The following is a 22,207-nucleotide window of genomic DNA, read 5'->3' as shown; positions in this document are numbered from 1 at the left end:
ATATCTACGTGCCTTCTTTCAAATTTATACGTGTCCTCTCCCCCTTCGCTTCAAAGATATTTCACATATGTTAATTAAAATTAGTTATCATGAAATCTTCAAAAGAATTTATATCTTAATTAACATAATCCAAAAGTAATATAATTTATAATTTCTTTCTAATTACTTCTAATTACTAAACAACTTATATTCAATCCAAAACAAAAGATATGTGATCATTTAAATTATGAGTATATTCATATGTCTCTTAAATTTCCATATTAAGGAGATCATTTGGATAGATTCATAAGGTTTAAGTGTCTTTCAACTTGTTTCTATAACAATGTTAAAATGGGATAAAAGTCATGACACACATTTTACATAAACAGATAAATAATCTATAGAGAGTTTTTAACAATTCAAAATTTTATAATTTTGAAATTAAAATTTAATTATTTCCATTAGAAAAATAGTGTTGAATATAGATTAAGTTAAGCATGGGAAAACCAATCTTATCTTATATGAAGAGTTGAGATGTAAAATGCAGAATGCAAAAGGGTATTCTTGGAAATTTGAGAAGAGTCTGGAAGAACTTACGTATCCCAGACCTATAAATTGAGATGTGATTTTCAATTACTTTCTCCCTGTGTGTTCCTCCTCCACATCCTTTTGTGCTGGGTCAGGGGAGAGATACCAATCGCAACTTTCGATTTGGGACACCACGACACCACCGTCGTATCTATATCTTGAATTGGATCGCCTACCATTCTCTCTGGTTCTAAAGTTCGTAGTACTGTCGCAAAATTTTCACCATTTCTTCTTCTTTCTTTGCTACCTTTGTCTGCTATTGTGCTTATTTTATTATTCTCTTTAAATTTGTGTGTGCCTTGTTTCTAGAAATGCAGCATCATTTCAAGTATCGGCAAAGCTTGGTTGAATTGATGCTGTCAATTGACAAAATGTGTGGGATTGCGTTTCTTTGTGGTGTTTGATGATTTTATGGACGGTTAGTTTTGGACTTGAATTGTGTGTTATTAAATGATTTGAGAAGCATTGATTGCGTTTATGTTATGTTGTTGTTGTGTTTATAGTTCTTCAGGTTGTAAGGCGATGTGTATGTGCACAAATGAAAATTCAGTGTCTGATAGCGTTTTCTGCTTTTGCTATTTCCTCCATTGTTCTCGTTAGTGTATTCTGCATTCAAACGCAGAATCACAAACAGCTATTTACAGTGGTGTATTGAGTGTTATACCTTTAGGAGGTAGATTCTGCTGCTCCGACTACTGTAATCGTATTTTCTGTTTGTGGAGTCGCATTACGGTGACAATTGGACTACCTAGTATTATGTAAGCGTTTTCGTACTAATCTTATGGAGATGCTCTATTGTGGAGAATCTCTATAACTCTTCTTTGCCAGTCGAATAATATAGAGGATCTGTGACTGCAAATGTTTTGAGGTAGAAGGGTGATGCTGGTGATGTCGGTAGCGTGCATTTTGAGTTGAAATATTTTGCAGGGTATTGTAATTTCAGAGGATGCCCTTTATCAAACATTATCCCTTTATTTAAGAAGGGTAGAGTTTCCCAAAAAGCACATCTTTGTTACCGTATCCTTACCTTTTGTCTGCAATTCCTTTTTTTTTAGTTTGTCTTTAATACCTTTTATTAGCGGCGAAAAAAGATATATGATAGTAATTTGGTCTGGTTGAAGCATTTATGGACTTTCCTTTTGCATAATTCATTACGATTATGCATCTGCTTCTTTGCCTATATGAACAGTGAAAGGGTTGGCTTGATGCTTCGGCTGTTCAAAAAACACTTTCTGGTGAGTTCCACTTATTTTCTCTTCGATTCAGAAATTAAACCACTAAAAATTATGATTTCTAATAAATTCTAACCAAGTCTTGGGAAGAGAGTGTCAGAGACTATTAGCATTATATGACTATACCGATCTTGTTCTTTTTTCTTCCGTCCCGCCTTTTATCTACGGCCTAGTGAAGTTTCTATAAGAGACAAACCTATTTGGAATATGGACAAGGAAATCATGATTTTGAATCTTTAATATGAATTTGTCCTTGGAGTAGTGTGAACCTTCCTTTTGCAAAGGGGTCACGACATTGAACGAATACGTTGTCAAATAAACTAACTGAAATAAGAAGGAGAAAAAAAAAATTAACCAAAAGGGATCTATCAAGGTGCAGATTGAATGAAATTTTAATAAAAGGTTAAACTTTTGGTCCTTTAGTTTCATTGAATTTTCAAATAGGCGGCAAAAAGTCCTGCATAGACTTTAAACAAACATCAATGGGGTCTAAATGGCGTTAGCCAATATAGCCTATATGAAAACATATATGTGAGTGTTTGAAGGGGTTTATTTGGTCTTGTGACTTTGGAAGTTTTTTCAGCTGAAAAGGTTTTATGAGCAAATTTTTCAAAATAAGTTTTTTGGCCTAAATTTGCGGTTATGTTTTGTATAACTAAGCTGCCATTTAATAAACATGTTAGAAACTTGATTAAATTGTTCTTCCAAATGTATCCTGATAGTTAGTAAAATATACCATGGTAAATTTCAGTTTTTGGAGGACTCACGCAGAAAAGTTTAGCAAGTTAGGGACCAATTGAAAAAATAACCTTTTAAGTATTTGCTTTTGGTAAGTTTCAGTTCTTGGAGGAGTCGTGCAGAACCGCCAAGTAAGGAAGGCTCGGTCCTCCATGGAGAATAAAATTAAGACATATTACTCCATCTTCATATTTGGAAGGCATTTTTGGTCGAGTGATTTATTGCTCTAAACATAGTTGGGTTGTCTATTGCTTGGCTCCAGTATACTGGGACTTGATTCAAGAAGTTCTTCGACTTGATTCCAGAAGTTCTTCAAGAAATCAAGTGATCATTGTGTTGGTTGCAATCTATTGGTTTATGTAGAATTATTGTGTATGCTCTTGTTTTGGTGTGTTCCCTCTTGGAGTATTACTGATTGAAGCTGGCCAACCTGAATTCAATTTTGTTGTTGCTGCTTTCAATTGATCTTCAGCAGTGTAGAAGAGAGCAACAGTGCATTCAGTGTTTACCTGGTTTGATGGGGGCGACAACATATGACTTGTAGAAGTTTTGGGCTTATTTCTAAATACTTTCTTGCATGCAGATCATCAAGCTTACTTCTGCTTCTTGATAGCTTTTAATCTTATCTGAAGATAGCTAGCATCATGGGAGTGGTGGCAGTATTGCACACTGAGTCTCTGCAGCTTGACTGCAAGGACACGAAGCATGTGACTGAGAAAGACGTGTATAATCATCTACCATCAAACGAAGAGCGCATACTTGGAGAAGAATCAAGTCAATCAACAGATCACCAAAAGATCAATAATTTGCGTGAGAGAGGATATATGGAATATGGGTAAATTCTATGTTCCCACACTATTTCTATCTACATTTTTGCGTTCCCTTTTCTTTTCGTAAAAGACACTGGTTTCTTCTGCAGATGTCAACATTACCGGAGAAGATGCCGTATTAGGGCCCCCTGTTGCAATGAGATTTTTAGCTGCCGCCATTGTCACAATGAAGCAAAAGTGAGTTAATTTCCCATCCTAGTATTATCCTAGTATTTCGCTATGGTTGTTTTCATTCAAATACTTTATCTACGCTTGTTGTCCTTTTGACATAAATTATAGTTTCCATCCTATTTCAGAATTAGGAAACCTTTCTCTCTTTTTCTTTTGTTTTCTTGTAATTAAGGCAATATGCATAGAACCACACGAATACTGATTTCAATTTTTCTAGCCCATTTATTTTGGGGCCATTTTGTGGCCCTGCCTACGAGAAAAGGTTCTGTAAACTTGAACAGCAAATGTCAGTAAATTCAACTTACTTTTTTAATGTGTGATCCTTTCGTATAAACTATTTGCAAGGTGACTCCAGTTCTGTATCAAAACATAACCTTTATGTTTAGCATTCCTTTTAATTTTTGGTGCTGTGTTATTTTCTAGAATAATATCGACATTGATCAGAAGCACAGACACGATATTCCCCGGCATCAAGTTAAACAGGTATCCTTATTTATTTTAACATAACTTATTTGGATATCCGCTATTCCGTGCTCCATTTCCCTTTGTTGTTTCACTCTTGAAGCATTGCTAATTAGTAACTCGACAAATGCAGGTCATATGTTCACTTTGTGAGACCGAACAAGAGGTGAGTTTAGATTTTCTTGTTATCTTTCAGTGTAATCTTCCACAATGTAATGTTAATGGTAATGCAAGATTTAACACTTGATTAGCCGATTAAATAAGTTTTATCAAATAATAGAGTAATGATGACCTATGAAGCACCTCCTGTTGTGACAGGCACCTGGACATAACTAATATCTAAAATATAAGATATAGTGACACCATGGTATATAATCCTTCCAGTCCTTGGTATAAGTCACTTCTATCATAATCACATTGACCAATAAAAATAATTAATTCAGTTATCAACGTACCAAATTTACCTTCACTATTAAAAGAATACACATATTCATTCATAATATTTAATAAGAACAAATAAGGAAAAGAAATTTAATGTTTGTAGAAATTATGAAATCATCTGTACAATAGGAACACCGATTTCTGCTAAAGTATCCTTCATATTAAGGACTATGGGTAGTATATAATTAACACGACAAAAATCATAACATAACATATTTATTAATAGTTAAAATAACTAGTTTAGTCGTACAAATATTAAGCTATTCTTTTAATTTCTTCTTATTTAATTTTAGTGATAGCAGTATCTAGAGAGTATTTAACCAAGAATAGGTGTTTGTTTATTTCTTTATTCCTCTTCTGTATAAGAGGTTTCCGGGGGCCAGGGTATTAGTAAGATGTGTTGGTACTTCCTGGGAGATAATCTCTGCAGGATCTGCATGTGAGTACGCAAGAGCGCTCACATGCCTAGAAAGAAACAGAACGACACATTCTTGAGAGGAATTTTATAGCTTTTTACTTTATGAAATATCTTTTAGATGGTGTAGGCAAAGTGTAAACAGTTACTAGTTTTGTTACAATCTTCTAGATATGACCGGGTAATGTGCCCTTAAAGTTGAAACTACTGAATTATTCATGCATTGTTTGTCAAACCGTCCATAAGATCACTATGAATATTGATATTGCATTATTAAGAATATGCCATGAAAGTATTTTTTCCTTGTGTCGATATATGTTACTTCCAGGTTCAGCAAAACTGTATTAACTGTGGTGTTTGTATGGGCAAGTACTTCTGTGGGACGTGTAAGCTCTTTGATGATGATGTGAGTGCTTAGTCCATGAACTTTTTTTTAATTTGTTTTATGTATAGCTGTCTATTTATTCTATCTGCGAAATAGCCAGATTCTATTCTCTCTACTGAGGTAAGTGGTTTAGTGATGGATTTGAACTGATTATAAGAACTGTTAAGCATCCAGATTTCCATTATGTTGCATGTTCTTCGGTAATGCTGACAGTCTTTTCACATATATGTTAGACAGAATGTGTTACATTATTAAACTGTGTTGTTCATTTTATCTGCTGCAGGTATCTAAGAAGCAATATCATTGCAGTGGCTGTGGAATTTGCAGGTATGAAGTGAGTTAAGGGTCTATTTGGACGAATTCTACCTGTATTTTTAGGAGAGAAAAATATGAACTAAAACGAAAGTTAGTTTTTGCATAAATTTCTTATTTCTTATAGAAGTTTTTGTGAGAATGAAGTTAGAATTATCTAAAATATTGAAACCCCCCACCCCACCCACCCAGCTATATCTTAAGGGTTAAAACTGCATCTTGTGCGTGTTCTTTACATATCGATTGACTCATCAGTGTACTTTGCACTGTGAGATTGATTTTATTTAGTATCAAGACTCAGACTGATTGATTTGGATATGTTTTGATACAGAACTGGAGGATGTGAAAATGTCTTCCACTGCTACAGATGTGGTAAGTAATATGTTCGTTTCCCATGTTGTTTTAATTAACACTAAATGTCAACACTATGGTGTCAAAATGATTTACATACTGATAATGCTTTCATGATTCTATGCACAGGTTGTTGCTATCCAACTCAGATGAAAAACAGTCACCCTTGTGTGGAAGGAGCAATGCATCACGATTGCCCCATTTGTTTCGAGGTAACATTTTAAAAATCTTTTATTTCAGTATTCCGTGACTATTCCCAATTTGTTGAGTTGCTGAAATTGACAAAAGTACAACAAATTTGGTGATTACAGTATTTGTTTGAATCTGTGAATGATGTCCTTGTTTTGCCCTGCGGACATACAATACATAAGAGCTGCCTGAACGAAATGAGGGAACATTTCCAGTGAGTATCACAGCCTTTTCTCCTCTCTTGTGCACTTCTATGTGCTTGAAGTCCTATTGCAGTATATGAGCTGATTTTTTGTTTGATTCTGCATCAGGTATGCATGCCCTCTCTGCTCGAAGTCAGTTTGTGACATGTCAATGATTTGGGAGAAGTTTGACATGGAGATTGCTGCTACACCAATGCCTGAAGCATATCGGAACAAAATGGTCAGTATCTTTATTTTTATTTTTGCTTTCGTGTAATAAGAACAAATTATACGAAAATATATATAGTCCTTGATTTATTGATGCTGAATGATAGAGGGCAGTGGCAGACTTACCTATACACCTGGGTGTGCAGGTGTCTTTGTTGTTTTTAAAATTATTACTAAGTATTTGAAAAAAAAAATTATTTACTCTCCTAGTTTTATATATTTGAATTTATTGGCAACGGTATAGTTGAGAGTGTACAAATACACCTCACCGTTTGACTTGTCCTCGTTAACATTTGACTTGTCCTCAGTTAACTTAGGATCTTAGATCCGGGTCTTAATTTTAATCTGATCAGTAGAGGGTAAAGGTTGTATAATGAATCAGTAGTTAAACTTTTAGAAATTTGTTGTGAATTGAATACTACAGATAAGTTACCTGACCTTTTGATTTGTGAAGAACTAAAGGTGATATTCTCTCTACAGATTTGGATCCTTTGCAATGATTGTACTAAAACTTCTCACGTCCAATACCATCTTGTTGCCCATAAGTGCTTAAACTGCAAATCCTACAACACACGACAAATAAGAGGCTGAGGAAATGTCCTTACATGTGGGACTTTTTATTTCAACTACGGGCAACCCAAACCACATGTAAGAAAAAAAATGGTTTATCATGTGGCTCAGCAGTTATCATGTTCAGGTTGGGGGCAAACTAGTTTTTAGTTTTAGTGTTCCAGTCTTCTTCACTGTGTAACTTGTTTGTTTGGGATGATGCCAACTGTCAAATTAGCTGTTACTTTATATATATGTTCCTATAGGTACTTATGAACATGGTACCAATCTTAAGAGTTGAGCTATGTTCAATTTTATCCTAATTTTCTCAACATCTGTGGTAGTTTATTTGAGTTCTTTGTAGTAAAGAAATGTGTTTTGTGTTCCTTGTATTTGTATTTCAATGATATTGTTTTTTTAAAGAATTTAAGTAGTTTATAATTTTATAGATTCTAATTTAGATTTAGTTAGAGAACATAATAAATTTTTTTATTATTATAATGTCGGAGAAATATCTTGTTATTTTTAAGCTGCAGCTACGTGTAAAAGATTTAAAAAAAGATAAATAAATAGCTTCAAATGTCATAAGAATGTTTTAGCAACTTCCCTTCCACTCTTAAGAAACAGTTTCAAGAAAATTATTATATGGGCAGTAAAAACTACACACACAAAATGAGGGCAGTTTCTTGCACCTTAACAATTTTTTTTCTACACCCATTATTCTGGATTTTACTTTTTGGAATGCACTAAATTAATTTCGAAAATAATTTTCTGGAAGACACTCACCACTCTTAGATGGGTTGCAACAATAAATTTGGTAAGCTGCAGAATGAAATTGCCAAAAATGAGATATTGTTACGTAATTCAAAATGTATTTTTTAATGTGAATACTAAGAAAGAGGGAAGAAAGAAAGGAAACGAAGAAAATGGTGGAAGAGGAAGAAGATGGAGGAAGAAGAAAAAGACATATTGGTCATTTCACAACTCTACGGAATGCATGTTGAAATGTACCGGAGGTGCAAGAAGAAGTTTTATTAACATGGTCAGTATTTACTTTCTTCTTTTCTCATTATCTGTAGTCACTGTGGTGGGTTTGTTAATAGTAATTTTGCATAAAAGTTATTTTGATTCATAATAGTTATAGAGATTTTCAGGCTTTGTTTAGATTAAAAGAAGGTTGGACGTCAGAAAAAACAACTATAAAAAGTGAGTTATTTAAATAGAATGAAAGTGGGTGGATTTTTTTTAATAAATTTTATTAATGTAAAAAAATTTACTTGCATACTTACATGTTTAGAAAATAACTTATAAAATATTTTTTTGAATAATTTAATATAAAGGTCATTTGAATAGAGAGAAAGTGGCTGAATTTTTTTTAATTGATATGATTGAGGAAATAAAAAAAAATTATATGTTTAAATTAAAATTATACTGAATTTTAAATTAAAAAAATTACTATAACTTTTAAATACATCAAAATATATTTTAAAATAATAGTATAATAAAATAAATTATTTTACATAATAATAAAATTTAAATTAATTAATTTTATTTATTCACAAAATATCATTATTAGTAATATTAATGCATATATTTTGATTTCAGATAATAGAGATAACATTAATCATCGCAATACTAATACTTAAGATATTATCTGCTTTGAATTATATATATATATATATATATATATATATATATATATATATATATATATATATATATATATATATATATATAATTTGTAATATTAATATTGACTTTTTTAAATGATGTATCAAAACAAGTCCTTAATCAAGGACCAAGAAAACGAGGTTAGTCTTTGGATTCCTGGTGAGTGTTTTTCAGTTAAAAAATGTCATTTGCTTTAATTCATTCTTAAGCTACCAAAAAACTTTACTATATTCATGAAACAAGTTCGTATTTTCCCCTCATATCATATTTGGTAAAAAAATGTCCAAGTTTTATGCGGCGGATTGTAATCTGGATAAGAGAATAATCTTTTGCATGATATTGGTGGTGCTGTTAATAAAGGTTTCTATGCAGATTCTTCAACTTTTACATTATACAATTTTTTATTCTATGTTTCTAGTCCAGTGATTCTAGTTCCTCAATTTTATCACGTGTGAAAATTTAGTTCCTTTATTATTATCCTCACATCTAAATACTAATGAAATTTATTTATATGAATACTATAAATTTTATGCAGAAGAGAGGGGTATTGTGGACTTTCAACACCCCTAAAGAATTGGGGGATAAAATCATGGGGTGGCAGAAAGAAGAAGCCGCATTTCCAATGCCACTTTAACACTTTATACTCCTTCAAATCTCGTTTCTCATTTGTTTACTTTGGGTACTATTATTTTCACTACTTTTGACAAACTTATTTTTTATAAAAGATCTCCAAAAGCTAAAGTTTATTTTTTAACACGTACTAAACTTTTTTCTTTTCTTTCAAAGTCATTCTAAATATTTTTTTCATATTTTTTCATTTCACCACAATGTTAAAAAATATTTTTCCTACTTCTACAGAATAATTTTACACACATTTTACTTCTATTATTTACTCTTTTTTTAAATGACCAAAATATCATTGTCAAGTACAAGTTGTGTCGAAAAAATATTTCCTTTTGCCTGGATGCTTCAGTTTTAAAAATATTTGATGTGTAATATTAATTCTAAAAGAAGGTTAGTTTAGAAGATATGCCCATACTCTCACCCTTTTGCTTGAGACCTATAAATGCATTATTATTTTGGTTTTTGACCAGTAAAATGTAATTTTGAACGTGAGATACATCCACTTCTGACATTTGAGGAAAATGAGAATAATGGAAAGAAATTACACATTATGTAAAATGTATTTCTCTAAACTCTGGCAACTTTTTTACCAAAATAGGAGTCACATGAACCATCTAAATGAAGCATAACCAAATACACTCAGGTTCAGCTTTCCGATTTTCAGTTCAAAAGCTCAGGAAAAGGTAAAATGTTGTGTAAACTAGGACAATAGCATATATCATTGAAGTTTATAAAAAAAACTTTTTTTTTTGGGTTGTATACATTGACACAATATAGAGATAATGCAAGAAAAGTTCAAAAGGGTATAAAGCCAGAAAAATAGACCTCAACCCTTTGATTTTCTGCAGGCTATCAATGGTTTGATAACATATAATATCTCTATTTATATGGAAAACAAAACTAACTTATTGAGAGCCACAATTCACCAAAGACCATGCCAAAGCTGAAACACCAATTCCAGCTTAGACACAATGATGTACAAAACGATCATCCATGGCTGCTAACAGATGCACATAAAACAGCTCCTTCTGAACAGATGATCAGGTGCGTGTGTCATTCTCATGAAGCAAATGGTGCATGTGGCAGATAATTCTTCTATGAACCTGTGACAATGCTTGTTTCAAAAAGTAGCTCACCGAGTTTTGGCTTTGCAGAGTTTTCACAAGGAGGGTCGGTGTTGGATTTCTCCAGTTCCTCATCAATCATCATCTCCATGGCACGACAAGTTAAACTGCAGAATGCCTTTTCACCCCTGCAACATATCAAACCATGCCAACCTCAAAATCAGATTAAGGAGCATCAGCATAATTTGGAATGTCTACTGGTTTTTCTATGTTTTTCTATTCTGCTTTCAAAATACACTAATTTTTAAAGTGCCAGTATCAGTACCAAAAAAACTCAGTAGGGTATAACACACACTGATAGCATACTATAAGCTTTTTAAAATTACATCACAATGTGAACATGGTGTGAGTCACAATATAAAGGATGTTGTAAAACAACTAACTCACCCATAAATATAAATGTCCTTTCCCTCTTCTAGTTTCTTGTTGCAATGGTGGCAGAAACTCAAGAAGTCGCTTGAGGGGTATGGGTTTGGACTCCCTGACCAGTTAGCAACAGTGTTCACTAACTTCTCCTTCTCTTCATTCTTAGAATGGATTTTGAATGCATTGGAATGAGTCTCCAGAATGCAATCCCCAAAAATGTGAGTTGTTTTGGGATTAGGGCCGTAGGAAATCACACATGTGTAGTCCTCAGAGAGTTCAATCTCAGTAGCAGACAGAGACTTGATAAATTCATTGGAGGAGCTAACAGAAAGAGGGTTTGTGTTCAACTTTGTAGGTGGGAAGGTATTTGAGTTCTGGCTTCCCCCAATAAAATGAGGGGGAGAGCTCCATTGAATGTTCACATCTTTCACAGCAAAATTATCAGTGTCTGAATCAGAGAAGGAAGTGTTCAAGCCAGAAAGGCCTTTCAGTGGACTGCAAGAGTCCAATGAACAAGACCTGGTTCTGGTTCTGGTTCTCCCAAACAGTTCATGCTCAAGGTCACTTTCTCCAATTTCAAAAAGAACAGTGGACTCAGATTCACCCTTGTGGGTAACAGAGTCATTTTTAGGGGCCTTGCAAAAATCTTTGGGCAAAGACTTGGATCCCTCAAGAAAATCCCTATGGTTTTGGCAATTTGGGGCTTTGATCATCACTTGGGGACTGAGACTAACCCTCTTGCTCTCTGGTGACTGCAGAATTTTCCCAGAAAACCTAGAACAGTCTTCCAAAGACTCCACAATGCCTAGACCTACTTTGCAACAATCCCAACTCCTTGGGTGCCCTTCATGAGGTGAAGATCTTGGCCTCCTAACAGGGTTTCCTAGATTTGAAAGAACTCTAGCATCAAGTGGAGAAGTGGGGCTCCTAACTGAATCAGAATCCAACAACCCTTTCGGACCTAGACCCACAAACAGACAAGGAACATTGAAAATTGGGTGTCCCTTGATGTTGTTGCGCCCCAAACCATGATGAGTCTGCGAATAGTGCTCTGAATTGGCTTCACACTGTGTCAGATTACTCATGTGGTGTTGTTCCTTCTGCACGGACCTGTTCCTCTTCCTCAGCATTATCTCAAAACACCTGCACACGACACCAATACGACCAATTTCAAATCGCAGACAATGCTACAGAAGTAACCAAACCGCACCCCAGAAAATAAAAATCACAACTTTGAAACCATGTCACTAATTGCAAGATTCCCTCAAAACTCAGAAGAGAAACAAACAAAAAAATGGAAGTAAAGAAGCCAAACACAATCTTTAGCCATTTTTCGTGACAATTTCACCCCATGAACTCCAATCACGAAAAAGTGAATTAAAAACCCCGAAAGAACAAAACTTTTTTTATGTGATTGAAAGATCAGTGAGCTTCCCAACTACAAACAAAACCCCAACAGCCAAAGGGTACAATACAATACAATCAGTGAGCGACATGGGGCAAGAAAACCAGAGAATGAAAAAGAAGAACAAAAACAAGAACAAGGCAAAGGAAAAGAAAACCACTAATTTACCCACCCGGTTCTCTCTCTCTGCTATGGAAACTTGACAGAGATGAGGGTGTGTGAAGAAGAGTGTTGAGTCCCGAATGCAGTAAAAAAAGATAGCAGATGTGTGAAACTTGTGCAGTACGAATCCTCTCTCTTCTTGCATGCCTCAAAATCAGCGAAGCAGTGAGCTTCTGAAATACTCCTCTCTCTCTCTCTCCCCCTCTCACAGACACACACTCTCTCTCTCTAAATAAATGTACTATACAATAATACTGTATCTATCTGCCCACAGAATTGTTTTCCGTTTGTACTTTCCCCATTTTTGCTCAATGCTTCATTGCGAAGCGGTGCTTCTTTTTTTGCTAAATTAGCAATGAAATTGAACTCAGCAAACTAATTCATGGAAGCGGTGAAGGGTTATGGTCTTAATTAAATTAACTACCGATTAAATTAATGTTTAAGACAACTGTTTGCACTTTCTGTGGACAACAACAGATTTTTTCCTTTGCCCAATTTACTCTTCAGTGTCTCTGAATCACCCATAAATTTCTATGCAGAAATATGCACACGCATAATTGATGCCTTCCATTTACATATCTTGAAAATTTAATGTTGATGCTGCTGCAGTATTCACAATGAATTTTATTTCCATAATATCTGTTGTAGTACATAAATCAAAATTACATTGTGTGGCCCTTCTGTTTTTTTCAGTTTTACTTTGATTATTTACATTCTACAGTTAGTTTAACGTTAATTTGGGATTCTGTGTTTAATAAAAATGTTGAATTACTTAATTAATATCATAATTGATGTTTTTGTTTTTAATCATATTAAGAAATGGAATGAAAGGGAAAAGCTAGCCGAAACAGAATGACAATTGTTGCTGGTTCGAAAACACTTTAACTGAAACCAACAAAAACGAGAAACACTTTAACTGTGTGATTTCTCTAAACTTAGTAGTTATCAGTGTTTTATAAGCAAAATGTAAATATTAATGGAAGTTTTTCTAAACAATTTTTAATTTTGTATTGGCAGTAAGTAGGAGGAAACATGATCCAATGTATGGGGATAAACTTGTTCTTACTTTTGTTTTGTTTGAAAAATATAATCTTGATTTTAAATAAGTATTTGGCTAACAATTTTTTTAATGTTGTTGTTATTTCTAGTTTAACAGTTCTTAAGAAAATATTTCTTAAAATTATCATTGAAAAAATACAAGAAGTTAAACTACCATGATGAAAGGTAACATAAAATGATAACCATGATTAAGGTTATTTTTTACAAAAAAAAAAAAAAAGTATTGGAAATGATAATCATGATTAAGATTTTTTTTTTCGACAAAAAGTAACTGATAAATTAACAAGTACTTATGAATAGTTTTCATCTAAAGTGTAATGAAATTTTGTTACTTTAATATATAATTTAAGTTTTTCCAGCTGGAATTGCATGAAAAACAATAAATATAAAAATAGCATAATAACTAATAATAAATGAATAGAAATTTATAACAATATATTAACCAATATCATATTTAATAAAGGTGGTAGGTAATGTTCAGTGTTTAATTCTGAAATAAATGCTTAACAGAAATAATATGTTAAACTAGTATTTAATGTTATTCAATGAAATTAATGAAACGAACATCACGAAAAAAGAAAACACCTAATTAAAGAAAAAATGATCCTACAAAGTTGAAGATTGATATATTAAAAGGGTGAGTTTGGTATGATTAATTAGTGTGTGAAAATTGTAGTTGTTGTTTGTGTGAAGAAAAATGATGAAACATTTGGAAGCAGAAAAGGAAAAAAAGAAAAAAAGTTAGTAACAGAGAGAAAGAGATTAGAGAGTGAGTGATGAGAAAACGACAAAAGAGGGTTTGTGATGATTGAATTAGAACTGACAATGCGTCACGGTCTTGGTCAGTTGACTGGGCAAGCTGGGCCCACAAAACCATCACACATTACAAAGAAGAGCAAAAGATGCTAAAACAAAACTGCACCGTTTTTAATTTTCTACCCTACGCAAACCCAATCCCCAAAACTTCAATTTCAATTCAATGTTTCCTTTCTCTCTCTCACAAATTAAATCCTATCTCTATTTTCATCATTCCTATTAAAGGTTACTCTTTCTACGCAATAATAATATACTCGATATTTTTAATATATAGTGAGATTCATTGTTTATAGAACATTTTTTATGTATAAAATTTAATCAAACCTTGAAAAACATTGTTTAATTTTCTCTACAATATTCTTAAGATACAGAGATTCAATTCTCAGATATTTTTCGATACATAAATTTTAATTAACCTTGAGAAATATTTATCCGTTGAGCTTTTCATTTGATGGAAATATTAGCATATTTAGATTTCTCTTAATTATACCACGAGAATATATTATACATTCTTTACAGTGCTTTTTTATTAATTTAAATTGATTAAAATCCATAAAATTGTTAAAGACATTCATGTAGTAAGACCGCTGATTTAAAAACTTAGTAATTTATGTAAATTTTTAAGTAATAAAAATATATACGTAAATTTACCTTAAATATTATATTATCTAATACTTCTAATATATATCAATAAAAGCTTATGGTTTACAAATATAATATGTATCGGATATGATACGTATGATAATACACTAATTTTAAAAATAATATATATATATATGTGAATTTAAATTAAAATTAAATGTAATAACTATTTTTAATATAAAAAATTATAAATTATTGTCCTTATAAAAATATTATTGATTTATATTTTACATATTTAATTGATAAGTATCGATAAAGTATTTGAAAGAATCGAGTACAGAGTACAGGTACAAAATACATGTCAGATACGGATACATGACACAAATTGAAGTATTAGTGGTATAAACACAATGTGTATTTGTGTCGATCATTTTTATTCTAATAGAAATTTATTAAACTATAAAATAACTTTTATTATGTTTACATTTTTTGAAAATTAAAAGGAACAAAATTATTTTTGTTATTTTTATAATTGTAGCTTTTATTTATTTTATAGGCAGATTTTTAATTAAGAAAATGGTTAGGGTTTAAAAATCTGTCAATAGGTCATAATTTGTTGGTCAATTTGATAACTATGAAATTGGGTTGAATTGAGTTAAAATTTCTTACAAATTTTAATATGGATTAATTTTTTATTCGACCACCAAAAATCTAACTGATTCAAATTGAACTTGTAGTCAACTTACAAATCCACCTAGAGATAAACGATCATACAATTTTTAGACATGGAAATTATAGTAAAATTTGTCCATTTAGATGAATGGAGTAGAAGGAAAAATGATGGAAGATAATAAATTGGTTAACAAGCATCTTAGATACTGTACATGCTCAGATTTGCTCTCTTTCTTCAGAATAAAACGAGGTTCTTTAGGACTTTATTTCTTTCTTCTTCTTCCACGCACTATGTTGAAACCTTAAATTATCATGTTAAACATTTATATTGTGGAGACATATATTACTTTCTACTCTTTTCACATGTGTTGCTCTGTTTCCACAACTATATATCCTAACATTGGTAAAAAAAAGTTATTTTTTTTTTTCAAATTATTATAAAATATTATATATATTTTAAATCAAATCATAAAATATTTTATCTATACATTCTTATAAAAATTATAGAAAACATTAGTTTCAACGTAATTATTATTAGGGTAGGAACTTCACACGAATAAATTTAACTAACGCTTTCGTAATTATTTATTAATATAGGCCGAAATATAAACTAGCAACATATTTTTCTAGTGATATATTTCAAAATACTTCATCGTTGATTGAAATTTCTCGCAAAAGAAAAAAAAAAAACTATGTAGGTTTTATAATTTTTATCTAATGAGTTTAACTCATAATTTACAAATCTTAACAAGTTATAGGTAATAATAATAATAAAGTACACATTAGATTAATGGTCATTGGTCTTATTATTAATACCTACCCACGGAAGATAAACAATCACTGAGTTAATATCCTGATAACTTATTTCAACACATGTCTTGAAAAAAAAATTAAAAAAAAATTAATTTATAACTATTAAGATTAAGGGTTAAATGTGATTTTGATCCTCAACTTAATCATTTTATCTTTAAAAATAGTAGATTTAATACTTCTTACCAAATTTTATTAAGTTTATTTGATATTTTAAATGTATTTTATGATAATATTTGAGTTAATATTAAAACGAAAATATGTCAAATAGTGTAAATAATTTGAATATTATCATGAAATGCGGTTAAAACGTCGTATAAATAAAAAATTTAGTTGGAAGGACTAAATTTATGTATTTTTAAAATAAATGAATAAATGAATAAAAAATAAATAAATTTTACTGAAAACTAAACTATTAACCAAGATGATTATTTTTAAAATTAATACAAATTTTTAGTAATGCGAAGGTAAAAAATGGGTGATCGGAGAGGATAATTATTGATTTCACCGTATACGGAGCGGTGATAACTGGGTGTGGTGGTGAGTGGTGAGAGAAAAAAGTGAGGTGAGTGAAGAAATAAAGTGGCATAGTGTATTTTATGGTCCTTGCTTCTTGTCGTTTTCCCTGACTCTACTTTTCATGATTTAGTACTCACTGTGTCTAAGAAAGAGAGTGAACAGTTAGCAGGCACGTGTGTGCCTCTTCGCTTATCTCCATATAATCCAACCGTCCTCATTGCAAGATTCTTCCACAATCATTTTTTTTTATCTTTCATTCTGCTGCTTTCTTCTGCACCACACGCGCACGTGTTCTAATATCACTCGCCTCTTCCTTAACACTTTTTTTTTTCTTTTTTCTTTTTTTTTCTCTTTTTCCTTTTCGCTTCACTTCGTCAATTACTTCTTTTCCATCTTTCTCACTCCCTCGAAATAACAAATACCACTATATTTTATTTTAAATATATAATAAATTATATCTAAAAGAGTGTCTAGAATAATCAAGGGCATATTTTTTCGTGTTATTTATTTTCACTTATAAAAGAATAGCTGAAAGAGGTTTTTCTTCTTCCTTTTTTTTTTCTGTATCAAAACGATAAACCTTTCTCAGCTTCTTTTCAATTTTGTCTTCGTATACATTTTCTTTTATTTCTCTGAACTCTATTTTATTCGAATAAACTATTAGTATTTTCTTTTTATTTTCCTGTTTAGATCACAAATCTTTTTTTTTTCTAGTACTCGTTTGAGTGGGGATGTAAAATAAAAAATAGCTAATAAAAACACAATTTAAAAGGAGTGAATAATTTGAAATGTGTTAAAATATTCATATAATTTTTTGTTTAGAATTGATAACAATGGTAGACCTTTATAGTTCACTGGTTAATGAGTATTGATGATGATAAACAAAAGTAAAACTCAATAAATATTTTTATAGAGATTCGACTCTACTTGAATTAAGTCAGTTGATCCAAAAAATCTGAGTTAACATTTTCATTGAAATGTTCAATTAAAAAAAATATCTATATAAAATAGGATATATACAAACTACTTCTTGAAACACTTAAAAAATATTTATAAACGTTGAGTTATCCTATAACGTAACTTTATTGATAAACATTGAACACTTCTTTTTTCAAAAAAAATTAATATGTAAAAGTATTACTCATAAGGATTAAGAAATCAAGCCTCTTGAAAATTGTGAAGTTATATCTATGAATGTGGAAGAACTTTCTTCTTAAATAATTTTCATGTAATTGAATTGAATTATCATTGTTTTTAAAACTAATTGATTATTGTATTCATTCATCAATTGTAAAAATACTTCCAGATAATTATAATCAATTATTTCTGAAATATTAATTTTTTAAAAATTATTTATTTATATAACATGTGACTACCAAATTTAACAAAAGAAATACTTAAAGATTGATTTATATTTTATAGTTTAATCAAATTAAAACGATACAAAAGAAATCAACACAGAATAATACAAACATCACCAACTCATTACATCATGCTTTGCCGCGTGCGCTTTAGTAACAATAAAGAAAAAAATGGTATAATCTCTCCAGTTTCAGTAAAATTTGAAATCGGTTTTTTTTTAAAAATTTTGATCAATTTTAATTTTTAATTTTTAAAAGTATGTGAAATTAGTTATTTTAAATATTTTTTTTAAAGTTAATTTAACATTTCAAACACGTTTTATAATAATATTTAAGTTAACATTGAAATAAAAATATGTTAAATGATATAAACAATTCAAATACTATCATGAAATGCATTTGAAATATTAAATAAACTTAACAAAATTTCGTTAAATGTACGCATGTCTAAAAATAAAAGACTAAATTAATTAAAAAATTCAAAAAAAAAACTAATTTTAAATTTTACTAAAAGAATAAAAATATATTTAACATAAAAAAGAACTCTGGAAAAATAAAAGACCTTATTCAAAATTTATTTTAAAGCATTTACTTTCGTTTTACTTCAACTAAATAACAAAATACATAATTTATTTTCTTTCTCTTATATATGTTGTTTAGGTCGTTTAAAAGCGAAATAGAAAAAAGAAAAGTACAAAGAACAAACAAAGTAAAAGAGAAAGAAAGTAAAAATGTATTTATTGATTTAAATATAAATGAAAGATAAATATCTGAACTTCATTTATTCCATGATTTTTTAATATCGATAAAAATTTTATTCCTTCTGTATTTTATTTTCTTTTTGTGACTAATATATGGTTATATATATATATATATATATATATTAAATGGGTGTATTTATGATGACAGCAGCATTTAATGGTGCGGTGTGGGGAACTTGATCCAAGAAGATGCATGGATGATGATGATGCATTGCACATGAACATGCACGCATGCGGTCAATCGATTGACCAATCAAAGTTGCGAAAGAAGTAGCTATAAGCCTAGCCATGCCATTGCTACTAATAATACTGAAAAAGGGTCCTATCTCGCGTCTTCCAAGCTAATGCACAAAATTTATGTACCTCTGTACTCTAATTTTTCAAGCTTAATCCATATTTTTATCACGTATTCCGTATATTCTGTCTCCAACAACACTCTCGTACAACAACCATTGACCACGCACGCCACAAAACAAAACACAAAACAACGAACCCTCACCATGCTCCACTTTGCTCACTTAACCTAACCTACTTCGTATTTCTAGTACAACGTCACACAATGTTTAAAACATATATAATATTAAAACAAAATGTGAATATGTACATTTTCATATTTATATTCATTTTTTCTTTCGATTATACCTTTTCATGTTTCATAGTTGTATATTTGCACACAGGTCTACCGGAGTTAAGAATATTACAGATGAGTTACTTATTGTGTGAAGTCTGAAATGAATAATGAGTTATCGTGAAGCAGATAATCATAAATTAAAGGGCATTTATTTGATGGATCAAATCGTAATGTACAACATTTAATTCGAACGCATCGTTTTAATTAAGAGCCTGACACACAATATTTTCTCTCAATTTTGAAGATAGGGTATCAATTGAAACCCCACTTACCCTATTTCCGCCGGCCTATTTCTGAATGGGTGAAAAACAAGTCATCTTCCAACGCTTCAATTATAGCTCTATAGCTTCAGCTGACACCCTTTACAACCCATCAATTTATTGCATTCATTTGCTTCACAGATATATTTATTCATATACTTACATTTTTAAATATCAAATTTAACTCAATTATTCTAAACATTTCATTCTAATTATTATAAACACACATGCCTTTATTTATACATAACATTAGTAATATTAAATATAACATCTTATTTGTCAAAATACTATGTATGATTATAGTAGCATAGCATTCACAGACTCTTTCAGCTCATATAATGTTACAACCTGTGTATATCTTATTCTCTAAGTTATTCGAGTTTATATAATTCAAGATTTCTTAAACTTTATTATTTATACACGTTTTTTTAAAGAAAAAAAAATGTAATAGATTTCATTGTACATAGACATGCATCACAGACATGTAGATTTAATTAGGGTTGGGTTTAGGTGCTGAAATTTCAAAATATTGTGGTTAAACTTAGTCTATGAAATATATATTTGTAAAATTATATAACATATATCCATTAAACATAAATATATATTTGACGAATTAGATAGACGTGACCAATATATTTTATTCTTTGCACATTGTATATAACCATATTGGTTAAACGACTTGTATTGTATTTCTAATTTTCTCTTGTACATTCTATTGAATACTTGCCAAAAAAATTGTGAGTCAAGTGATAAAGAAGAATGCGAGATTTAGAAAATGAGAATTTCATAAATGAAAAAGTAAAAAATAAAAAATGAGAGAATTTAAAAAACAAGAGAAGTACGAGAAAATAAAAAATATAACAAAATTGATAATTAAGAAAACAGGAAAATACACTTAAGTGAGAATAGATTATATATATATATATATATATATATATATATATATATATATATATATATATATATATGTGTGTGTATGTATATTTGTTTTTAAAAAAATGGACTTTAAAATATTATAATTTTCTGACAATTAGCAAATTAACAACTATACTTTACATAATAGTAAATATGACAATTCTACTACTATCATATTATTAATGTAAAAAACAAATTTAAAGCTGTCCCGTGTACATGATTAGATTTAACAATTTTTTTTTTGTAACAAGAGACTTGTATTAAAAAAAATGATTTATTAAAAAAAGAATATTAGAAAGATGTTGACTAGGCCAACTTCTGTCTAAAAAGGCTAATTCGAAAAGCCAATTGCGTTGAAAGAGTTCTTTATCATATTCTTACAATGCGTGAGACATTTAAAAAGTATTGAATGATTTTTAGTGTCCAATGTGTTAAATATATACATCAATTAATCATGTCTATTTAATAGAATTACTTTATATTTTAAAACAAAAGCTATCAATTTCTTAAGATAATGATGAACAAAAGCGGAACAAAAGGTCTCCTTCATTATTTCGATAATAAACAAACATAAACATGTTGGAGCTTTATCCGACAGATTCGATAAATGACACGAAATAAACACTAATCTATTAGCCACCATTTGATGAAATTTAAAAAGAAAAACTATTTTTTGCCGTCATCATCATGTATAGTATGAGGTTATAGTTAGTTAATTATTTGGCACCACCATTTTTTTCTAACGTCTAGTGAGGCTTCCTATGTTCCCAAGTACCCAAAAATTCTTGCGGGGAATTATGAAGTACTATTCTAAGCCAATTTGTATTGTTTCGTGGGCACTGCATTTGGTTAAGTTACGAATACACGTGAACATGGAAGGGTACCACTCAAGTAATCTTTCTGCTTAATACTAATTTATTAGATTTGTTCCAGATGCCACAGATTTGTCTGCCACAAATATAATTTTGTTTTTGGCAAAGTCTCCAATTAAACTATTTGGCGGAAAGTAGAGTATTTTTTTTCCGTCTTCGGTTAAGGACAAAAAGTCTGATAGGTGGGAAGGTTGAAATACCTTATTTGTTAAGCAAAAGCAGGAAAAAAAAAACCTTTTTAAATTATGTTCTAAGAACTTTGTATAACCTTCGCAGAAATAATAATTTTATCTCAATAATAATATCTTATTAGAATGGTACATTATCAAACTATATTTAAATTCAATATTATATTATAGTTTTAAAATTAGTTTATTTCAAAACTTTAGATTAATTTAGTTTTTTATTTTTTAAAATACGTGAATTTAGTCATTTTAATCAAATTTGTTAAATTTATTTGACATTTCAAATACGTTTCATAATAGTATTTGACTTAACATTAGAGCGAAAATGTGTCAAACAGTATAAACAACTCAAATACAATC

The 22,207-nt window shown here is 30.4% G+C and overlaps 2 protein-coding genes across 9 annotated transcripts; one reads left to right on the top strand and one right to left on the bottom strand.

The window, feature by feature from the left end:
* The first annotated feature begins 602 nt into the window (after positions 1 to 602).
* Positions 603 to 7,477, top strand: LOC114196012 (probable E3 ubiquitin-protein ligase RZFP34). 8 transcript variants are annotated; one of them, XM_028086491.1, is made up of 13 exons: positions 607 to 762; positions 877 to 985; positions 3,170 to 3,372; positions 3,457 to 3,544; positions 3,962 to 4,021; positions 4,134 to 4,166; positions 5,185 to 5,262; positions 5,525 to 5,568; positions 5,885 to 5,925; positions 6,034 to 6,116; positions 6,216 to 6,307; positions 6,405 to 6,516; positions 6,984 to 7,477. In XM_028086491.1, the coding sequence occupies exons 2-13, from the start codon at positions 971 to 973 to the stop codon at positions 7,092 to 7,094; spliced, it is 960 nt and encodes a 319-aa protein (XP_027942292.1). In that variant the 5' UTR covers positions 607 to 762; positions 877 to 970; the 3' UTR covers positions 7,095 to 7,477. The 8 variants fall into 8 exon arrangements, with proteins under 8 accessions (XP_027942299.1, XP_027942300.1, XP_027942292.1 ...); XM_028086494.1 differs by adding an exon at positions 1,757 to 1,802 and having other exon boundaries at positions 608 to 985; positions 2,640 to 3,372; XM_028086498.1 differs by lacking the exon at positions 877 to 985 and having other exon boundaries at positions 603 to 762; positions 3,121 to 3,372.
* A 2,561-nt stretch (positions 7,478 to 10,038) lies between these two features.
* Positions 10,039 to 12,985, bottom strand: LOC114196011 (FCS-Like Zinc finger 11-like). Its single transcript, XM_028086490.1, has 3 exons — positions 12,415 to 12,985; positions 10,859 to 11,980; positions 10,039 to 10,599 (listed from the first exon to the last, which is right to left on the bottom strand). Exons 2-3 carry the CDS (start codon positions 11,965 to 11,967, stop codon positions 10,443 to 10,445), a joined length of 1,266 nt encoding a protein of 421 aa, XP_027942291.1. The 5' UTR covers positions 11,968 to 11,980; positions 12,415 to 12,985; the 3' UTR covers positions 10,039 to 10,442.
* Between the last annotated feature and the right edge of the window lie 9,222 nt (positions 12,986 to 22,207).

The sequence above is a fragment of the Vigna unguiculata genome, chromosome 9 (assembly GCF_004118075.2).
Source record: "Vigna unguiculata cultivar IT97K-499-35 chromosome 9, ASM411807v1, whole genome shotgun sequence".
NCBI classification, from domain to species: Eukaryota; Viridiplantae; Streptophyta; class Magnoliopsida; order Fabales; family Fabaceae; genus Vigna; species Vigna unguiculata.
The sequence above is the reverse complement of the archived record's forward strand: the minus strand, read 5'-3'. Positions and strand labels throughout refer to the sequence as shown.